The sequence below is a fragment of the Heterodontus francisci genome, chromosome 4, assembly GCF_036365525.1.
Source record: "Heterodontus francisci isolate sHetFra1 chromosome 4, sHetFra1.hap1, whole genome shotgun sequence".
NCBI lineage: Eukaryota > Metazoa > Chordata > Chondrichthyes > Heterodontiformes > Heterodontidae > Heterodontus > Heterodontus francisci.
Window position 1 is genome coordinate 85,141,347 of NC_090374.1, and position 22,907 is coordinate 85,164,253.

The following is a 22,907-nucleotide window of genomic DNA, read 5'->3' on the forward strand; positions in this document are numbered from 1 at the left end:
CCCAATCCTCACTGGTCTCATGCAGACCGCCATTTAAACAGGCTACATGTAGTCAGCCAGTGAGCCTTTCATCGGGCAGGCGAGCACTTCAGTGAAATTCAAAAGTCAGGTTCTGATGACATCATTCAGGTTTTGACTATATTTTAACTGCTGACAGCCGTGTTTGACACTTAGTGCCAGCCTTGCACCACTGGGGGCAAAGGAGCCGCAGTGCCAGAGGAGGGCTGAAAGGTAAGTCATTTTTTATTTAAAAGGTTTCCTTATGGGCTGGGAAGAGCAGGAGTTCTTCTATGGACCCCACATGCAAATCTAGGCTTTCCTCCCTCAACTGCAATCACAAAAGCACCGCACCCCCCCCCCACCGTCCCAACCCCCACCCCTCACATTCCCCACCTTACCAATTACCTGACTATTGTGGACCATTCCGCAAGTTAAATCAAACAAGGTCAAATAGCCGTTCATCAATATTGAGTTGATAGCCAACCTTTGACAATGGCAAAGATGTCTATGATTAAAATAACAGGGGGAATTTTAGCCTCCCATGACAAGTGTCAGAGGGTTTAGGTTAAATCAGCAAATATGAGTCAATGCCCCTCCTTACGTTTTAACCACAGTGAGTTTGGGGTGTCCAAATAACTTGCTCTGGCGAGGCGGATCTGTGATTATTATATTTAAATGAGGTTCCATTCCCCAGATTATGGCAACGCCATAACATACAAGGCTACGGGCCAAGTGCGGGGAAATGGGATTAGTTAGGACAGGTGCTTGATGATCGGCATAGACTTGTTGGGCCGAAGGGCCTGTTTCTGTGCTGTAAAACTCTATGACTATGACTCTATAACCATTCAAATTTAATACTGGAAAGCCAGGTTTCCCAGGACTCGGGATAGGTGGAAGCTAAAGGGAAATGTGAGGAGCCAGATCCAGCAGGTAACTGCTTTTTACAACACTGTTTATGGACCAGGAGGAGCAGAAGTGCTTCTCCCAGCCCCTCAAATCAATCTGCTGCCATGATCAGCCTCCCACTTTTTCTGACAACCCGCAATCTTCAGACACTCATCTCAACCTTCAGAGCCCTCTCACAATGTCCCAATCTCCTCCTCCCTCCCTCCCTCCTAGCTGCTGCACTCTGACCACCCGCCCCGCCAGCCCCCCCCCCCCCCCCCACAACAATGCTCAATATTTTCTGATTGTCAGAGACAGTCCCCACCGGTCCCTAACTACAGCCTTCTATGGCTGACTTTCCGACCCGACAGCAGCCAGCCTCTCAAACTGGCCAGCTGCCAGACGAGAAACAGAGTAAAAAATGCAAGAGGTCCTGTCATAAATTTCAGCAGGATCTCTGCGTTCCCCGCATTTCTGGCTTCCCCCCACAAAAGCATGCTCACACTCTCTCCCCACCTCCCATAAATATCAGGACCAATGGCTTTGGTCAGTTAAACAGTTTACACTTCAGACCAGCCATTGTGTTGGAGTCCAAAATTTGTACCTTGCAAGGATTTCAAGGAGGTGCACATCTAATAATAATCAGACTTGGCACGGTGAGTACTCGCAACCTAATTTTATTTACTTGTGCACAAGGAGAACAACCACAGTGGGGCCCACGATGGGGCTCACTGCAATGTTCTACCGGTCTCCACAAAACAGTGGCACTTATAGTATTCTGTAACCAATAGTCTTACAATAATAATTTCAATCCTTAATTTGCATTCAAAGACACCAATAATACTGCAGTTGAGCATTTGCCCTAAACGAATGGGATACAGCATTATTTCAATCCTTCATTTACATATCTATCTCACCATTGGCCTTGCAGCTGATACTGCGGTTCACAGCGCGTGACAGAAAAGGGCATTATGTTTCAACAACACTCTTCCTACCTCAACACCCACACCTGGTACATTCCTAAGGAACAGTTAATGTATAAACATGATGACTAGGCAAACCCACACCCCTTGTCAGGATGGCTCACCTCAGCTTTCACACTTCCCCCCTTTTGTCCTCAAAGAACAATCTCCAGACCTCACTCAAGCTCTATGCTTGCTAGTCGCTTAGCTTCAATCTCTGTGGGGTCCTGGTCCCTAAGGAGAGGAAGTAGATGACTTGCTGGATCCCCACCAGGGCCCTGAGACCGGCAAACAGAACGGAGACAACATTTAATGAGAAGCACAATGAAATACAAGATGGCGATTATAACAAAGAAAAAAAATTAGGCCCTGCACCATAGATGTTCCTATAGAGCCTAACCACCTAGTTGCCCAACCCCACAAGGTAGGGGTGGGAGGTTGCTTGAGCTTTTCTACCTCTTTTCGAATGTGCTCAGCCAGGATGGTGATCTCAGAGCTATCGGGTATGTAAGTGCAACACTCAAACCCGATCAAGGCACATGTACCCCCTTTCTCCGCCAAAATAAAGTCCAAAGCCATTCGATTCTGGAGAGCTACGGTCCAAATGGCCACCATTTCCGCATTTATTTTAACTAAGGCCTCAGAAGTGTCATTAGCCACCTTCTCCAAGACTGAGGCCATATTAATAGATTCTCTGGCCAACTTAGCCGTTCCATACCAGGGAAACAGAATCGCAAAGAATCTCTCTGTCTCTGTGGTAGCTCGCCTCATCCTTTGCCAGCGAGGCGGCACAGGCAGAGTGGTCAAATGGCGGATATAGGGTATCACATAACCCAAGTAACAAGACCCTGTCCAGAATTCCGGTAACCAGGGATAGGCCTTGTGGCCACAAATGAAGTAAGTGTCATTATATGCTGTTAAATTGTCCCTGCCCTGGGTATCCGGTCCTTCTATACTGCCTGCTGTATACAGTCCCGAGGTTTCTCCCGCACCTGACAAGTTTGCAGGCTGGGGTTCAAAGTTTACACTTTGTAATCTAATAACAGTAGTTAACTGTCCCTGAACAGTGACAGTGGTACTGGACCTCCTGATGATTATATTTTCCCTGCATGTACTCCAACCTACGCGGCTCCCATTTCCTTGGTTAACTATACACACCAATCCCTGGGGTCTTCCCACCCCTGAGGTGTTAGTGAGGACCAAAAATGGGGGCTCTTGGATCCGATTGTAATCGGGCTGTTTCCACCCAGCGAAGGCATTCAAGGAGTAGTCCGCTGATTGCCATTTCCTTGCTTGTCCCCCGGGTAGGTACCCTTTTACTCGTCCAACCCATTCCGCCATTTCTGATGCATTGAAGGGAATGGTTCGAAAGGGGATGCCTTCCCTTGAGTGGGTAGGCACATGGGCACAAACCTAACAGCTGGAGAGGTTAGTTCCTTTGGCATATGTGTAGGACATATAAAGGAAAGAGTTGACATGTAATTCCCTCGATTCCCGGTTAGCCCCCCAGAGCGGGTAGGCAACTCCGCCTGAAAGCAAACAAATGACGAGGCTGTACATTTTAGTGTCCAAGGCAATTTCAGCAAATAGCAGGGCCACTGTTCAGGGGTAAGTCGAAGTTCAGTTACAGGTGGCCCGCTTAACATGAGAGGCATGGCTCCACAAAGGTCGCCCTTCGACTTTCACGGCCGTGTGAGTGATCAGCAGCACCTGGTAAGGGCCTTCCCAGCGAGGTTCCAGGCAATGCTTCCTTCGAAAGACCTTCACGAGGACCAAATCTCCCGGTTGGTACTGGTGGCACCCATCTGTGGTAGCTTTCTTCTCTGCCTCAACAACCTGGGAATGTAGACCTTTGAGAGAATTAGTCAATGCTATGCAATAACCCAACATTCCCTCATCCATAGAGTGGATATCCATCTGCTTAACAGTAAAGGGTGGGGAAACAGGGAGGCGCATGGGACGTCCCATAATTATCTCATAAGGTGACAGGGAGGTAATACGGTTGGGATGAGAGCGCATGGTCATGAGGGCCAAAGGTAGGGCCTCGGGCCATTTCAGATCTGTTTCTTCACACAATTTAGCGAGCTTGTTTTTTAGTATCCCATTCTACCTCTGCACCGCCCCCGTAGACTGAGGATGGTAAGGGCAGGAGAGATGGTGTTTACACTGCAACGCTTTCAATAGTTCTCGTACCACCTTCCCCGTAAAATGGGGGCCATTGTTGCTAGATATGATCTCAGGGATTCCGAACCTCGGCACATATTCACGTAATGATAATTTTTGGCCACAGTAATAGCATCGTTCCTTCTGGTTGGGTATGCTTCTACCCATCGTGAAAACAAGCACACAACAACAAGCACGTAGTTGTATCCCATACATTTAGGCATTTGTATAAAGTCCATTTGTAAATGCACAAAAGGGCCCCATGGCTGTGGGCCCACCGCTGCTGTCACTGACGGTGTCTTTCCCGGGTTATGGCGTTGGCAGAGCAGGCACTGAGCGGCCACCCTTCCTACCATGGTGGAGAATCCTGGTGCAAACCATGCCTGCTGCACCATCCTGATCATCCCCCCCTTTGCCCACATGGGTAAACCCATGTAACATGCGGGCAAGCCAGGGCAGGAGTGAAACAGGGGCCACAGCACGCCCATCCGGGGAACACCAGAGGCCGTCAGAACGTCGGACACATTGGGCGCATAGCCATGCATTCTGTTCCGAGCGAGAAGCTTGAGATTTCAAGCAAATAACATCAGACAAATCAGTAAACGGGGTAGGGGTGGCAGCCTGATAGCAAAGGGGAACTACATGCATGGATGTATCGGCCGCTGCTGCCCGTGCGGCACGGTCTGCCCGATCATTACCTTGAGAAATTAAATCATCACCATTGGTATGTGCCGCACACTTCATAACGGCGAGAGAGGACGGTAGTTGAAGAGCCGAAAGGAAGTTAGCAATCAATTGTCCATGTCGATCCAGGGTACCAGACGAGGTAAGGAAGCCACGGAGCTTCCACAACTGTCCGAAGCCGTAGGCGACTCCAAAAGCGTAGCGAGAGTCAGTGTAGATATTGACTGATTGCCCTGAAGCGAGGATGCACACATGGGTGAGGGCAAACAGTTCGGCAGCTTGTGCAGAGCAAGTAGGCGGTAGTCTGGCGGATTCAACAACAGAGTGGAGGTCACAGACAGCGTATTCGGTCTGGGGTTGTCCATTCAGAGCTCGGGGGAGGAACCATCAACGAAGAGGACGAATTCGGGGTTAGGTAATGGGTGGTCCTGCAGATCTGGTCAAGGGAGGTTGGAGAACTGGACGATAGTTGCACAATCGTGAGGGTCACCGTCATCTTCCGTGGGCAGGAGGGTCGCAGGGTTGAGGGTAGTGCAGCGGACAATAGTCAAGGAAGGGTCCCCCAGGAGCGCAGTCTCATATCTGGTAACCCTAGCGGCTGTCAAATGTTGGGTAGCAGAGCGATTCAAAAGGGCTGCGACTGCATGGGGAACATGGAGTACAACCGGATAACCAAGCGTCAGGCTCTGTGTAGATGTAACGGCTAAATAGGCCGCTGCAATGGAGCGGAGACAAGAGGGGTATCCGTGTGCAACGGGGTCTAGGCGGGTGCTATAATAGGCGAACGGCCACTGAATTCCCCCATGGGACTGGGTGAGGACGGCTTGGGAGAACCCGTTCCGCTCATGAACATAGAGGTTAAAAGGTTTACGGTATTCTGGCAACCCTAGTGCAGGAGTCGAGGATAAAGCAGTTTTTAAGGAAGCGAAGGCAGCCTCCGACTCAGAGTTCCAGAGGAGATCATCAGGGGCCGAGGGAAGGGCAAGGTCTTGAAGGGGGCGGCTTATGTTGGCATAGTTGGGAATCCACTGCCGGCAGTAGCCAGTCATGCCCAGGAAGTGGGTGAGTTCCTTCTGAGTTCGTGGTTTTGGGAGCGGGACAATGCCGTTCATGCGCTTCTGGGAGAGGAGACGGGTCGATCCGTCCAATGCATGTCCTAAATATTCAACTCTAGAACTGCAGAGTTGTAATTTCTCCTTCGAAGCCTTGTGACCTTTGCTAGCAAGGGCTTGCAGAAGGGTGCGAGAGTCCTGCGAGCAGGCCTCCGAGGATGGGGAACAGAGGAGGAGGTCGTCAACGTACTGGAGGAGTGTGGAGCCTCCGGGAAAGGAGACGTCGGCCAAATCAGACTGGAGGGCGCGCGAAAAAATGGTTGGGCTCTCGGTGTAGCCCTGAGGCAGCCGAGTCCAAGTATACTGCTTGCCTTTATAGGTAAAGGCGAAAAGGAACTGGGAATCTGGGTGGACGGGGATAGAGAAAAAGGCACCGCACAAATCCACCACAGTATAGTGGGTGGACTGTGGCGGGATGCAGGTCAAAATAGTAGCAGGATTAGCGACCACTGGATATGCGGGTATAATGCACGCGTTCACCGCCTGTAAATCTTGAACAAAGCACAAGGTGCCCTTACCTGGCTTTTTGACGGGGAGAATGGGGGTGTTGCAAGGCCTAACAGTCGGGATCACAACTCCGAGGCGCAAGAGCCCCTCTAAAACCGGACGAACGCCTTCCTCCGCTTCCGGGTTAAGGGGGTATTGGGACTTCCGGAGCAACGGCTTGGTTGGATCCAGCCAGGCTCTAAAGGGTTCTGCCGACAGCACCCGGCCCACGTCATTGGGTCCCCTCGCCCAAAGGCTATCAGGAATTTCTGCCAACAATTCAGAAGCTGGCGCAGAGGATGAATGGGGTCGCAGGAACCTATGTTGAGAAAAAGTGGGTTACTCGGAAGGACAGTGGAAGTGGAGCTGCACCGCTTGCTCGTAAATGGCTAACACTCCCTCCCCCCGCTCAAAACTGGAGCGAGTGGTCTCCCGTTGGAGACGGAAAACCATGGGGCCAAGGTCCTTGGCCTGGGATCCCTTTGTCACACAAAGGGTGACATGCGGGGCTACATCTGACAGGGCTCAAAACAGAGGCGCAGCAGGGGTTGGTAGAGCGACAGAGGCGGCAACACCCTCGGGGCCAGCACAAAGGGAGGAGATGGTAAGAACGTAACACTCACCCAAGTGGGGGGATACCTTCTGATCATACAGGGGGTCCGGACCGTCCACTGAGTAGTGGGCTGTGCAGTGGAGATGATCATGCCAGTCCCGCAAGGAATGAGGGTATGAAGGTCCCAAGGTTGTTCGAACCTGCTCATCGGTTAATAGATGAGGAATGAATTCTTGAGGCAGGATGAGAGATCGACATTACCGAAATTCCACCACCAAACGTGGGGGTGGACAAGTCCTCGACCGCCTGTAGCAAAGTACAAACTGTAGAATAAGTGGATTCTGGAACTTCAAGGTGGACACCTTCAGGAGAGCATACTAATATGCATCCCAGCTTACAGAGTAAATCACGTCCGAGGAGATTAACAGGTACATCAGTGCCAAGGAGGAATCGGTGTTCGCCAGTTCTGCCTGAGAGGGAAAACGGCACCTCATCTGACAAAGGAAGCGACAGCCAACGACACCAACGCTCTGCCGTGACGGATGAATATTAGGAGCTTCATCTGCACGAATAGTAGAGTAAGTGGCCCCAGTATCTATTAAAAAATTCATCAAACGGCCATTGATCACTAAAGGTATAATAGGCTCCTCAGCGGTAATGACGGGCAATAGGTGGGCGCGCCATCCCTATGGCTGTGAGCCTGGTGGGTCAAAAGGGTCATGCATAGTATAGGGAGCCGTCAGGGGTGCCGGGGGTGGTGGAGGCGGAAATGGCACTGTCGCGGGGTCTTGTGCCTGTCGTCTTTGAGGGCAATCCCGGGACCAGTGTCCCTGAAGGCCGCACGTAAAACGGGCACTTGAACTGTCACCCTGGCCGGTCTGCCGGCCTCTAACGTGTCCACCATTCCGGCCCCATCACGGCTGACGCCCACCAGGCCCCGACAGACTGGCATATAAAACCTTGCCGGCGCCTTTATCTCCCAGTTTGCTGTAGGGTTTTTGATACTGGAGTTGACACTCACAATGTCGGAGAACGCTAATGATTTCAGACAAATTCTGCTTGCCATCCCACCCAACACAGGTCAAGGTGAACATTTTCTTAAGGTCAGGCTGCAACCTCTGTACAAGAGCATTGACGAGCGCTGGCATTCCAGCGTCCATAGTAATACTGGAACATTTAATAAAAACCGAGTGAAAACGCTCTACATAATCCCACACATCCTCATCCAGCCTTTGAGTGGTGCTATGAATCTTATGTCAGTCCACAGCATCGGGGAACGATTTGCATAAGGCCTCACAAAGGTGCATCCAGAGCTGGTTCAGGCCATCCGTATCAACATCCCCTGCAGGCCACTGGGCCTGGTCACGGATCGGCCTCCACCTGTACGTGCCCAAACACGCATCAAGAACAACATCCATATCATCTTTAGTCGGACTGTGACATTTCCGAAGGATTTCAAATTTCTGAATAAATTTTTCAACACCATCCTTAGGGTCGGGGATTATTCAACAATAGCCCGTAATTCTAAGGGTGTCCACGGACGGTAAACGTTTACAGGTTCTCCCTGAGGTCTGGGCGGCACAGTGGCGCAGTGGTTAGCACCGCAGCCTCACAGCTCCAGCGACCCGGGTTCAATTCTGGGTACTGCCTGTGTGGAGTTTGCAAGTTCTCCCTGTGTCTGCGTGGGTTTTCTCCGGGTGCTCCGGTTTCCTCCCACATGCCAAAGACTTGCAGGTTGATAGGTAAATTGGCCATTATAAATTGCCCCTAGTATAGGTAGGTGGTAGGGAAATATAGGGACAGGTGGGGATGTGGTAGGAACATGGAATTAGTGTAGGATTAGTATAAATGGGTGGTTGATGGTCGGCACAGACTCGGTGGGCCGAAGGGCCTGTTTCAGTGCTGTATCTCTAAAACTAAAAAAAAAGGTCCGGGGAAGGCACGAAGGGGCATCTGCCTAGCCCGAGCCCTGGTGTTCTGCGAGGGCCCCACACCGTCCGAAGTACTGTCAGGAGGGGGCTGAGGAGGGGGTGCTGAGGCCATGGCAGCATCTCCAGGGTGAACATAGGGTGGTGGAGGGTAAATGTGGACCTCGTTTTGGGGAACCTGGTGGACCTCTTGAGGAGGGACCAGCAGAGGAGGGTATGGTGATGACCATTCCTCTTCCTCTTCTTCCTGTTCAACAGGAGGTTCGGACTTCTTAGGACCCGGGCCCCTTGATGCTTGCGTGACCAGGATCCTGGCTTTGGGTGCCTGTCTCATTTCCTCAGATCTTAGAAAACTTTCCTGACTCTTTCGTCGCGACTCATCCAAGCGCTTCTGCATCTCCCTTCGCCACTGGAGATATGCAGACCAACCCACATTCCTCTTGCCACTTCTCTCCATTTCCCTGAAAACACATCCCAAACTCTCAATCCGGTCCCTGTTAAAGGTACCGTCGGGCGGGAAAGCCTTCTCCTTACTCTGCGTCCATCTTACCCATTTCGAGGCATGTCAAATGCTTTCTGGCCCATAATGTACGTACATACATGCATTGGGTGTTCCTTTGGAGGGGGGCTCCAGTACCCTTTGTTGACGAATTTCCCATGATTATATATTAAAAAAATCAGACCTTACCTTGCCGGCCGGCGTTCAAACTACCTACTGATTCTGTTGACCTGGGCCTCTAACCCACAAACCGTGCCACATTCTGATGGGGCCTCTAACCCCGAGGGGGACTTAAACCTCCCTTAAAACCTAGATCGTGCCACATTTGGATGGGGCCTCTAACCCCGAGGCAGACTTGAACCTCCCTCAAAACCTATTCGGATGGAGGTGTAAAAATAATAGGATAATAATAGTAGGGGATTTTAATTTACCTAATATCAGCTGGGATAGTCTTTAAGGGGGCAGAATTCTTAAAATGCATACAGGAGAGCTTTTTGAGCCAGTACATAGAAAGTCCTACAAGAGAAGGGGCAGTACTGGACCTAATCCTAGGGAATGAAGCTGGACGTGGCAGAAGTGTTAGTGGGGGAGCATTTCGGGGATAGTGACCATAACTCTGTAAGATGTAAGGTAGTTACGGAAAAGGACAAAGACAGGCCGGAAATAAAGGTACTGAATTGGGGGAAGGCCGATTTCAATATGATAAAACAGGATCTGGCCAAAGTGGATTGGGAGCAGCTACTTGTAGGAAAGTTTACATCAGACTAGTGGGAGTCATTCAAAGAGTGAGAGTTCAGATCCAACATGTACCCGTTAAGGTGAAGGGTAGGACCAACAAGTTCAGGGAACCCTGGATGTCAAGGGATATGGAGGATTGGATCAGGAAAAAAAAGGAGGCTTATGGCAGATTCAGAGCGCTGAAAACAGCGGAGGTCCTAGAGGAGTATAGAAAGTGTGGGGGGGTGGGGGGGTGGTTACTTAAAAAAGTAATTAGGAGAGCGAAGAGGGAACATGAAAAAACACTGGCGGGCAAGATTAAGGAAAATCCTAAGGCGTTTTATAAGTATATTAAGGGCAAGAGGATAACCAGGGAAAGAGTAGGGCTCATTCGGGACCAAAGTGGCAATGTGTGTGTGGAGCCGGAGGGCATAGGTGAGGTTTTAAATGATTACATTTCATCTGTGTTCACTATGGATAAGGATGATGTAGGTGTAGAGATCAGGGAGGGGGATTGTGATATACTTGAACATATTAGCATAGAAAGGGAGGAAGTATTAGCTGTTTGAGCGGGCTTAAAAGTGGATAAATCCCCAGGCCCAGATGAGATGTATCCCAGGCTGCTATGTGAGGCAAGGGAGGAGATAGCAGGGACTCTGACACAAATTGTCAAATCCTCTCTGGTCACAGGAGAGATACCAGAGGATTAGAGAACAGCGAATGTGGTACCATTATTCAAGAAGGGTAGCAGGGATAAACCAGGTAATTACAGGCCGGTGAGTCTAACATCAGTGGTAGGGAAACTATTGGAAAAAATTCTGAGGGACAGGATTAATCTCCACTTGGAGAGGCAGGGATTAATCAGGGATAATCAGCATGGTTTTGTCAGGGGGAGATTGTGTCTAACCAACTTGATTGAATATTTCGAGGCGGTGACTAGATGTGTAGATGAGGGTAAAGCAGTTGATGTAGTCTACATGGACTTCAGTAAGGCTTTTGATAAGGTCCCGCATGGGAGATTGGTTAAGAAGGTAAGAGCCCACTGGATCCAGGGCAATTTGACAATTGGATCCAAAATTGGCTTTGTGGCAGGAGGCAGAGGGTGATGGTCAAGGGTTGTTTTTGCAAGTTCAAGACTGTGACCAGTGGTGTACCGCAGGGATCGGTGCTGGGACCATGCTGTTTGTAGTGTAAATTAATGATTTAGATGTAAATTTCGGAGGTATGATCAGTAAGTTTGCAGATGACACGAAAAGTGATGGTGTCGTAAATAGTGAGGAGGAAAGCCTTAGATTACAGGACGATATAGATGGGCTGGTAAGATGGGCGGAGCAGTGGCAAATGGAATTTAATCCTGAGAAGTGTGAGGTGATGCATTTTGGGAGGACTAACAAGGCAAGGGGATATACAATGGATGGTTGGACCCTAGGAAGTACAGAGGGTCAGAGGGACCTTGGTGTACTTGTTCATAGATTACTGAAGGCAGCAGCACAGGTAGATAAGGTGGATCGGACGGCATATGGGATACTTGCCTTTATTAGCCGAGGCATAGAATATAAGAGCAGGGAGGTTATGATGGAGCTGTATAAAACGCTAGTAAGGCCACAGGTGGACTACTGTGTACAGTTCTGGGCACCACACTATAGGAAGGATGTGATTGCACTGGAGAGGGTGCAGAGGAGATTCACCAGGATGTTGCCTGGGCTGGAGCATTTCAGCTATGAATAGAGACTGGATAGGCTAGGATTGTTTTCCTTAGAGCAGAGAAGGCTAGGGGGGACATGATTGAGGTATACAAAATTATGAGGGGCATTGATAGGTTAGATAGGAAGAAACTTTTTCCCTTAGTGGAGGGATCAATAACCAGGGGGCATAGATTTAAAGTAAGGGGCAGGAGGTTTAGAGAGGATTTGAGGACAAAACTTTCACTCGGAGGGTGGTTATAATCTGGAACGCACTGCCTGAAGAGGCCGGAACCCTCACAACATTTAAGAAGTATTTAGATGAGCACTTGAAACGCCATAGCATACAAGGCTATGGGCCAAGTGCTGGAAAATGGGATTCGAATAGGTAGGTGCTTGATGGTCGGCACAGACACGATGGGCCGAAGGGCCTGTTTCTGTGCTGTATAACTCTATGCCTCTATGACTCTATGCTTTTGATTGTGGTGTTGTGCTGAATGATATGAGAGAAACTACTTGTTTGCTTGGGTAGAGCACAGGAATTGTCTGGTTTGGATTTTAAAAAATTGGATGATAAGAAGGAAAACTTCAAATGTGTATCGCTGAAGATTTCAAAAGGCAGAGATTTTGTTGGATCAGATTCTTAGTTTTTTTTAGTTTGTTCAAAATGGTCAGGTTGGTCCTATTTATTTAGCCATGTTATAGATATTGGAAATATCAGCAAAATTTGCTTCTACTACAGTCTGAGTGCAGCAAAAAGAGAAACGGCACAAAATGTCTCAAAAGGGAAGACCTTCTAGGTTACCTTGGGATTCATCAATTGTTTAATTCCTAAGGAAAGTGGAACTGCTGGACGTTTTGTTGATTATATTCTGCTTAATGCTAAAACTGAGTGAGGTGTATGTCCATTAACCACCATCCATGAAACTCTAGATCTTGGTGCATCTTACTTCACTGGAGCTTAATAGCAACTATTGACAGGTGGAGATGGATCCAAATAAACAAGGTAGAGTCTGCCCTTGTAGCAAAGTATGACTTGTATCAATTTAAGGTCATGTCATTTGAGGATGAATGGCTTGGTGAGATTTGAAAGATTAATGGAATAGTTCTTAAGGGGTCTTAAGGGAAAAAACTGTTTAGTCTGTTTGTTTTCTATTATCTTCTCCAAATTTTGAACAGCAGGATTTAAAACAAACCCCTGCGACAGTAAAATATACTAGCAGCTGCTTCTTAAAAGCTATATAAAATTGCTCTGTCATGTTGTACAGTTGTTGCATTATCTCTGTATTTTTCTTGAAGTCTCTGAAAATGAAGTAATAAAAGAAGATTCTTGGATAATAGGATAATATTACAGCTTTGTGCCAGGCACCTTGGTAATTGTACAAGCCTTGAACATACTGAAGAAAAATGTGTGACTTGAAAGTGGACCCAAGGGGATGGCAGTACTTTTAAAGTCCTTGCAAGTGAATTAATTGAGAACTTCAATACTGGGACATCCTGATTATAACCAGCCTTTTGTCATTCAGATTGATGCTGGTACATATGATTTGGGAGATGTTCTCTGGCAGGATCAGAATGATTAGGGGAAGATTTTAACTTCTGTTAGTAGGGCATTAACCACCTGACAATGAAATTACAGGTGTGGAAATGCCATTGCTGTTCCTGTGAGCAATAGAAAAATGTATAGAGTCACTATCTTTCATTGGCCACAGACCATCATTTATTGTTTTGGTATAACCAGCATAAATAAAATACACTGGATTTTATGGGGATGAATTTCTACTGTAGTTGTCCAGCTCATCAACTGTAATTTCAAAAGCAGAATTGCAAAAACATCAGAAAAATTGTCAACGGCATTTAAGCCATTCGTCTGGGATTTTGCAGCTTTTCTAATGATATTATTGCATGCAAGCAAGACAGCCCCTTTGGAATTCGCCTCCTATGTCTATTGCAATTTTAACTCTTGGTGGAATATCACAAAACACTGCACACTTAAAAAAATGCTGGATAGATATTTTTATTAACTTTACAGGTAGACCAAGATTTTGTTTGTAGCTTCACTGGGTCAGAGTGAGCCTTTTGGGGGATGTTATAGGGCTGAGTTTTCCCGTGGACACCTGGAACCCAATGTTGGGATCATTTCCAAGACCCAAGCCCGCACTTTTTGGTAGCATGCCAGCCGGGAGGTGGCTAATTAACAGGCTGCCTATGTGTTCACAGTCCAATTAGGGACAGTGGGCAAGTTCTGGAGGTGGGAGCTTAGGAGAGTGCGGCCCACTGCAAGGGAGGCCAGCCCCAACAATGTGACCAATGGAAGCACTGCTGAGGCCTAAGCAGCAGGAGCAGCAGGGAAGCAGTGCAGCTACCAACAGCATCAGGGGAGCAGCTGAGTCATCATGAGGCTCGTAGGGATCAGAGACATCCATCTCCACAAATTCCACACTCAATGGCAAGGCTGTGAGATGGGAAGACAGCAGCTTTGACATTTTCTGCCGTTATCAGCATAACGCAGCCTCCATCTCCCGCTGTGCAGCCACTTCCTTTTACTTGCCAGGGCGTGGGGCCCACGCAATGCCAGCAAGATTGCAGTCCGCTCACGAAATGCCCACTAATCACCTCACTAATTGGTTTAACTATCTCCCAACCCTGCAGCGTGCGTTGCTGATTTTCGTCCGCCCCTGCGTCTGGGAAAAGCGCGAGGAGGCGGGAACACGTACGGGCATCGTTCCGACGCTTTCATTTTAAAAATTCCACACACCCCTCACCTCCAAAGCTGCCTGTGTGGGGCTGGGAAAATTCCAGCCATAGTTGCCTTGGGTAGGACAAGATTTGTTGCACACAAGATATAGGTGGCCATACATTTCTTTTAAGGTTGTATGTGAAGTGGGGGAGTTGTGGAGGTGTGGGGGGGTGGGGCTGCACAGAATATTGTGTTGGAAGCTAAATGGTGCCCAAGAGTGAAGGGGATCGATTTTTGTCTAGCATGTAAATTGGCCAGGATGTCCGCTATCCCTGCTTAATGTCAGCTAAAGGCGTGAGGATTTCCTCTATGATATAATATTGGTCTTCATTTCTGTTCCATAATATTGGTCTTCATTTCTGTTGTGGAATATACAGGGTTTAAAGTCAGATTATTCTTCCAGACAATGGCTCATCTTCACTTGATGCACATTTGCTCTAGAGTACAGCCTTTATGAGGTTAATTTGGTTAGCCCGCGAAAAGAAGCATGGGGATCGCAATGCACAATTAAGTCACACCTATTGAGCGCAACACAGGCATCATGCAAACTTTGTGCTGCCTGCTCATTATGATGATTTCTGCATGCAGCCAGAGCGCCCTGTGCTGTTCATTAGCTGCAAGAATCAGCAGTGGACCCAATATAGTGCATGGCTAAAGCTAGCCTTCACCTCTTAAAGAAGAGGGGCATTGTGGCTGCAATAGGTGCTGGGAGTGGTTCTACAGGTGAAAAGAGAGTGGGCCCCACTGCACTGGTGGTCTTGGTTAAAGAAATAGAAAGAAGGAGAGATGACCTGTACTCTCACGGGGGCTGGAGGCTCTCTAGGCACATGCTGAGAAGGCAGTAGCAAGAGATAGCAAAGGAGCTCAATGCCAGAAATATCGCTCTAAAAATATACAGAGCAGGATAAAGTTTAATGATCTCACACAAATGGTCAAGGACAGCAAATCCATTTTCAAAAGCTATATCCTGCCAACTACACCACTAGCCTCAGCCACTGCACACACTGTCAGGAGAAAATAACAAACAACCCTCCAAGGCCATCTTCAGTCCTCTTCACTGAAAGTCAGTCGCCTTCCACCAGCCATGCTGCAGCCATTGGAGAAGAACCTCGTAGGAACACTAGGAGAGGCAAAGGCATGCAGAAGAGGCAGTAAAAGAATGCGCAAGGGAGATTATTTTATTTTGGCATGATTTAATATATAAATTTGGATTGGAATGTATATTTTCTTTTTGATTTTTATTTTGCATTGTGGGAAAGAAGATGATGTAATTGTCAGTGATGGGGAGCAGCTAAGGAGTATGGGATTGTTGGTGAATGGGGAATTGGAATTGAGGTTATTGGTATCAATTATTAATTATTTGTTCACATAGAGCCCAGGCAGAAATGGGTTGTCTAGGTTGCAGGCACCCTTCCTCTTCCAAGTCCTCCTCTTCCACTTCCTCCTCCTCCTCTGCCTCCTGCTCCTTGTGCTGCTCCTCTTCCCCTTCTTGCCTGATAGGTGGTAGCAAGGACAATTCCCATATGATTGCAAGGTGGTGCAGCATGCAGCATACTACAACAAACTTGAGACCCGCTCAGCCAAGTACTGCAGGGCTCTTCCAGTGCGGCGCAGGCAGCAGAATCATTGCTTCAGGATACCAATGGTCTGCTCTATCACATTTCTTGTGATAGCATGGCTCTTGTTGTATGCCTGCTGTGCGCATATGGGTTGATTGTGCACCAGAGTCATGAATAATGTCACCATTTGGTTTGCCATGGTGGCTGAAATACAGCTGGCACAGAACTGCCACAGAATGAACAAAGGGTAATTGCTGCCAGCATATTGGGCATCAACCTGGATGATGTGCTGCCTGTGATCACACACCAGCTACATGTTGAGGGAGTGCAGTCCCTTTAAGTTCAGATACATGATTGATTTGATATCAGGCAGAAGCAAAGCAATTTGCATGCAGTCAATGTCACCCTGCACCATGGGGGAAGCCTGCAATCCTTGCAAACCCTCTTGCTTGCTCATCCTGCTTCTCCCTGGCAAGAGAGAATGAGATGAAGCTGTCTCTCTTTGCATAAAGAGTTTCAGGGACTTCACTTATGCAGCAGTGCATTGCAAACTGAGAGATGTTGCCAGTCAAATGGAGTAGTCAGTCTGAATATTGATCAATAATCAGCCAGAGAGATTACCATGGGTAGTCAGCATCAACTGCCATGCTAAGGTTAATCTTCAGGGGTCTTGTGTGCAGTCCAACTTACATCGCAGCTGATACAATTGTTTGCTATTTTCTGTCTACGAGAAAGAGATAGTTAAATCTGTGACAGCTGTAAATCCACAGTGTGTCCATGCTTCTACTCACTTCTGTACTTATTCTTTGATAAATTTGTTTGTCAGTTTACAGCCTAAGGCACAATCAAGAGAAGTGTTTATTTTACTGTTTTCCAAGGTCAGAAAAACAGGTGAAGACACATGATATTACCAGTAGCCAAACTACATTCATGAGCTTGTTGCCTTTGATCCCTAAGCTTGCTATAAATTACCTAGATATTGGGCAGGTATGGATCCACTGTAACTCATGAGTGAGGGATCACCTCTGAAAATGCCCTGGAGTAAAGTTCCAAAAATGTAAGAGCAGGAAACTCTCTCGGATCTTACCAAGTGGTCAATCTTTATGTATATGGTTATAAAGATGGTGTCTATTTTAATTGCAGGGGTACCACAGTCTCGCCGAATCCTGCCCTCATTGAACAACTTGTTCATCGAACAAAAGATTTCTGTACAGTGGTAACTGTGATCAATAGTTTCCTCCTCAGCTAATGGACAGTAAGGCCAAGTGCCAGTGCTCCTTCCCACTGTTTCAGCTAAGCACTGACCAAAGATCAAACCAAGAGCCCTCCAAATGTGCATAACTCAGTTACTTTACTTAAACGAGCTGAATCATCAGAAAACCCAGGGAAATAACTTTGGAGCAAAGTCAATCAGGCTTTTATGTTGTCAAAGTTAAAATTGTTAAGTTACAAAATTGTCTGAGAGAAAATTAATAGAGATGCTGGTGAATTGAAAACCAACCTGGCGATGAAGAGTATGGTCAACCCATGACCATATCATCGAGGATTTATTTGACAGGAGCTCAGATGACACTTTGGGGTTTTGAAGGACTCTCATTGGGTTTAATAGTTTTAAAAAGTACATGTGTAAAATTGTAGCTGAAGCCAGGTTGATACACAGCACAGAATTATCTCAGGGGTTCCACTAGACTCCCATCGTAACTCCAGCAGAACCCACTGTAAAATGGGCGGGACGTTGATTTTCTGGTTGCTGTTATAAGGAGCGAAACCTCTGCCCGTGCTTAGAAGGTCAATGATATTAGGTGCTGGCTCTGGGGCAGAAACAGAGAGAGGGGACACCTGATGCTGGGCGTTCCTGCTTCTCAGGCTCAGTGTGAACCTGGTGTAGGACTAGAAGCCAGTACATCCAGAGACATGAGGTGTATTGATGGGTTCTAGATGGGTGCAAGTGGATCTCACAGTTAGATCCAGGCCAGTGAAGTTGCCTGCACCCCATAATTTTTTAAAAAATACTTCTGGAATGGTCCCTTTGGAGAGGGATTTTTTTGGTTGCAGGGTGCAGGTGGGCATCTGATGTGTCCTCCTGATGACTCCACAAACTCTAGTAGGGTCAACATTGGTGTGCACCGACAGGCGCAATCCTGGCACAACCACCAGGATCATGGCCTATAGATTTTTGGATCTATTGTGTTTATATTTGTATGGGAAAGGTAATGGTTTTGGAAATCAAGGTTGAATCTGGATTCAGGTTTATCTTAGCAGGAGGGAGAGAGTCTTTCTGCATGAAGGATACAGTTAAAATGAATCCTAATCAGGATTTGGACTCCAAAAAGCCAGGGTTTTGATCAGTTGGTATTTTCTCTGGCTTTTTATACTCTGGAGGGAATGATGCCAGTTAAGGTAGGTCAGTACAAAGCAAACATCACCAAGGCTCACCTAATTGCTAAGTGAGTTTAATCAGTATGTAGTTGAGTCATGTAGACAAGTTCAATCCTTAGTCTATACTGTGTTAGCTGAGCTCACCCAGGACAGGAGTAAAGACATTGGGTGGAATTTTACCTGCCCCCAGGTGGTGGAAACAGAGATGGGGGAGGGGGGGGGCAGGTAAAATGCTCCCCTATGCAGCCCTGCCACTGGGGAAGTTTCCCAGCAGCAGGAATGAGAGTGGCTCGGCCGCCCGCCTTCATTCGGCGGGCAGCCAATTTGAATGATTAGTAGCCCAATTAAGGGTGATTTTCTCGGGCTGCTGGCATTTTGCTAGTGGTGGAGCAACCCCACCACTGTGTTGGGAGGCCACCAGCTGCATGGAGGCAGCCTCCCAGTGGCTTCCTGGGGGGGCCATTGGAGCCAGAGGCTCCTTAGTGTGGGGAAGGAGCCGCTGGCAGAAAATGACACCCTCCCTGCCGCCCCCCACAATGTCCCAATGCTGCCACTGGAGGGCTTTTCCCTCCATTCTCTGGGCCCTGACTGCTTGGCCCACTTAAAATTTATTTAACGCTCACCTTTCTGATGATGCCTCAAAATGGAGGTGCCCTTGCGTTCTTCTTGCTGCCTCAGCAGCGGCCACCTCTCTCAGTGGCACTACCAAGGCTTTAGAACTGCTGGCCCTCTTATTGGGCTGACAGCATGGTAGGCCCACCCACTATCCTTAATTGGCCGCCTTCCCCGGCAATAGTTTGGGGGAAGTCCCGCCTCCCGTCCGAGTGTGCCGGCCACCCAAAGACCATCCCAACGGTGAGACCTCCACCACTTTGGCAAGATCTCCCCATTTAATTGGCCTCAGCACCCCAGTGTAGAAAATCAGCCAGGTGTACCTCTGCCGGAAGTGTGCATGTTTGTGTGGACATTGGGTGAAGAAAGCCTTGGTCTTGGCAATGATGCTTCCCATGACCAAATATCCTGTTGACAATCACTGTCAAGGTTCACCCACACATTATGGGCATTTGGACATGCTCATGGAACCAAACCTGAGCAAAGAGCCAACAACATCAGGGGAGGAGGTGAAGAGAGGGGAGAGGAGAAACTTGGGGAGAAAAAGAAACAATGCTTTTGAAATTAGGAAGACTGACAATAGAAATCAATTAATCAAATAGAACAGGATAAAGAAAAGGAAGTTTTTGGTGTGAAAGTGAACTAGCTCTGAAATAGAAGATACTACACTGTACTATGTTTTAAAATAACACTACTAAATGCTTACAGTGTTTTGTTGGTTCTTTGATTAGACAGCAACAGCATGAAGTTAATAAAAGCAAAATACTGCAGATGCTGGAAATCTGAAATAAAAACAAGAATTGTGGAAATACTCAGCAAGTCTGGCAGCATCTGTGGAGAGAGAAGCAGAGTTAATGTTTCAGGTCAGTGACCCTTCTTCAGAACTGGTTCAGCATGAAGTTAGCTGGAACAGGTGCTGCCTGCTGTTGAGTTGGTCTTTTTTCCCCTTCTCAGCAGCATGTGGGAAGAGTTTTACAAGAACAGATATCCATTCTCTATGAAAGCTGTCACTACACTTAACATCACAGTAACACTGCTTTAGAAGGCTTCATTTTGTAGATGTTCTAGTAATATGATTTACGGGTTCACAGTGCTGTTTCTGACACATAAGTGGTGAACTACCCCTATACTTAGTGCATATCAATTTGCATACTGGAGCAAGGGTGTGCTACATACACCATTCTTAAAATGAACCTTGTATGAATATCGAATAAACTGCTGCATAAAGATCAGGTTAATTGTGCAGAACATGCCTGCAGACAAATTAGCAATTTCAGTTATCGCATTGAATAGGTAAACAACCAGTTCTAATCCACCCCATGTGTATATGCTTCTGCTAATTATTATGGAACTGCAAACTCTTTGTCACCAAACAGCAGATTGTGGGCATCCATTTCATACTTTGAAGACATCCATACTCAAAGCCCCAGCAGCATCCACAGTGCAATTCATAAACAGCATGAAAAAGAGATTTATCATTTTTTCTATGAAAAATATGTGAATATTTTAAATAATCTTGCAAGGATAATGAAATGAAACAAGCCATAATACTGGCTTAAGCACATAGCTATAGCTAAAAGAGTGATTTCAAACATGTCATTGCAGCATCTGCAGCAGTATTTGGTTCACTAATCTGCATATATTATCAGATATTTTATGAAAAATATTTTGTAAATGCATTTTTTATGGAGAATGGGGGCCTGCCCTAACCATCGGCACAATCGACCATAGTCAGCTGAGGGTTTTACGTCACTGAATCACTGTGCAGTGGGACACACAGAATTTCAGGCCCTTTGTTTATTTTGAGGGCACTGACTTTTGCTGGAGTGCAGTAACATAGGCATTAACAGTCCTCCAGTGCCTCACTGAAGCCAGCTTCAAACTATTTTTAGAGGATATCACAGCCAAGCACAATTCTGCCTGTTGCTAATATGGGGATATGGTAGTTTAATTGTTATATTACTGGACTAGTAATCCGGAGACCTCGATTAATGACCAAGTGACATGAGTTCAAATCCCACATGTAAACCTTTCTACCTTGCTGTCCTGCTTTACCATACTCACTAAAACCTACCTCATTGTTGGAGAAATTTTCTGAGCTTTGCTAATTATTACATAACTTTGTAGAAGCAGAAAAGCAGGACACAGCTTGTAGCTAATCTAACCACAACCAACGGTCATAAATTGTAGACAGAGCAGCTAACCACAATCAGACATTACGGCCAGATATGGTGTCTGGAGTGGGCATTGAATTAAGGAAGTAGCTTGTTATTGTAGAAACTGATGTTTCACTGACCTCGGACCCTGCATGGTGCACCGTTACGTAGGCAGTCTTGTGGGTGCTTATCTAATTGTGAAACTGTTAGCTCTACCTTTTTTATACTATATAAGTCCACGGCGATCTGTAGCTCTGGGGGAGTAGCGCTGGACCGCATTTAGGTAAGGTGTGCTCCCCCATGATATCATGCAATAAAGGGTTTGATTCTCAACGTCTGAGTCCGGAGAATTTGTTCAACAATTGGGCACAATCTGGATTTTCTCCAACACTCTTTGACTAAGCCTTTGTTCACCTGCTCTAACATCTCTTCATGTGGCTCAGTGTCATATTTTGTGTTATAATGCCTCTATGAGACACCTTGGGATTTTTTATTATGTTAAAGGCACTATATAACTACAAGTTGTTGTTATGGACAAGTAGGGAATTTAAATTCAATTAATTAATTAAAAATCTGGAATAATCAATAATGGTGACTGTGAAATGAACAGATTGTTGTAAAATCCCATTTAGTTTTCTAATGTCCTCTAAGGAAGAAAATCTGCTGTCCTTACCAGGTCGGGCCTATATGTGACTCCAGACCCACAGCAAAGTGGTTGACTCTTAACCGCCTTATGAAAAGGCTTAGTAAGCCATTCAGTTATATTCAAAACAGTGGCTCACCACTAGCTTCTCAAGGGCAATTAGGAATGGGCAAAAAATTCTGGTCTTACCACATCCCATGAATGAATAGAAAAGCCCACCCTGGTCCATTAAGGACAGTTGAGAACAGGTGCTTAGTTGAATTTCTTCCCCTCCTATTTGCAAGGATTTTGTTTCCTAAAAATATGCTTTATTCATAAAATTTGTAAAGATACATCACAGTACAGATCAAGTGTGGTGGTTCACAATTTGCAGGGATGGTGAGGCCAATCATAGCACAAAAATTATTGCACTAGTTTAGATCAGCTAATATAACAAAGACAAGGTGCTGAACCTGAGATCTGGTCACTATGGTCTAGTCTGACACTAAGTAGTCAATTTAACCATGAATCCATTGTTGGAGCTATCATAGATACTTTGTTATTTGGAAACTCATTTCATAGTTGAGCGACTTTTCTTCATTATAATATCTAATTAACATAAATTATTAGTATTGAACTCTCAACTGGTTTAGCAAGTAATTGCAATGCCCAATCTAATAGTGCAACGCAAGCCAGGAAGTTTCTAAGTCTCATCCCACGTATGTGTTGAGTTAGCTGTCTTGGGGAAATAATAGGGGTCACTGGGCAGAGGAGCGGTAAAATCGGTGGCTCTTGCTAAAAGAGGGCATGTGTGGGCCTAAGGCTCAGCTGTGATGGTTCCACAGTCAAATAGTTTCCAAACACACACATTTAGGAATTTGCCAGTCAGAGCAAGTAATTATGGACCATCCATGAAGCTTGGGAAACACCAGGCTACATTAGAAGTCTCCCAATCAGCCAAACTTCTACTCACTCCCAACTCCCCCAATCAGGCTGATTTTAGGTCCGACATGCCCCAGCAACACTGACATGGAGCAGCTGCTGCCTCAACCTAATACAAACAACTCACCCCATCACTCACTATGAGCCTCCACCACCTTGATCATGAAAACCCCCCCAACCCTGCCACCATTATCCCAATATGTACAACTGTATAACTATGTAATCC

General features: G+C 46.8%; 1 protein-coding gene across 1 annotated transcript; it reads right to left on the reverse strand.

The window, feature by feature from the left end:
* Nucleotides 1–2,156: 2,156 nt before the first annotated feature.
* Nucleotides 2,157–21,055, reverse strand: LOC137368802 (endogenous retrovirus group PABLB member 1 Env polyprotein-like). Its single transcript, XM_068029007.1, has 2 exons — nt 21,036–21,055; nt 2,157–3,697 (listed from the first exon to the last, which is right to left on the reverse strand). Exon 2 carries the CDS (start codon nt 3,186–3,188, stop codon nt 2,157–2,159), a length of 1,032 nt encoding a protein of 343 aa, XP_067885108.1. The 5' UTR covers nt 3,189–3,697; nt 21,036–21,055.
* Between the last annotated feature and the right edge of the window lie 1,852 nt (nt 21,056–22,907).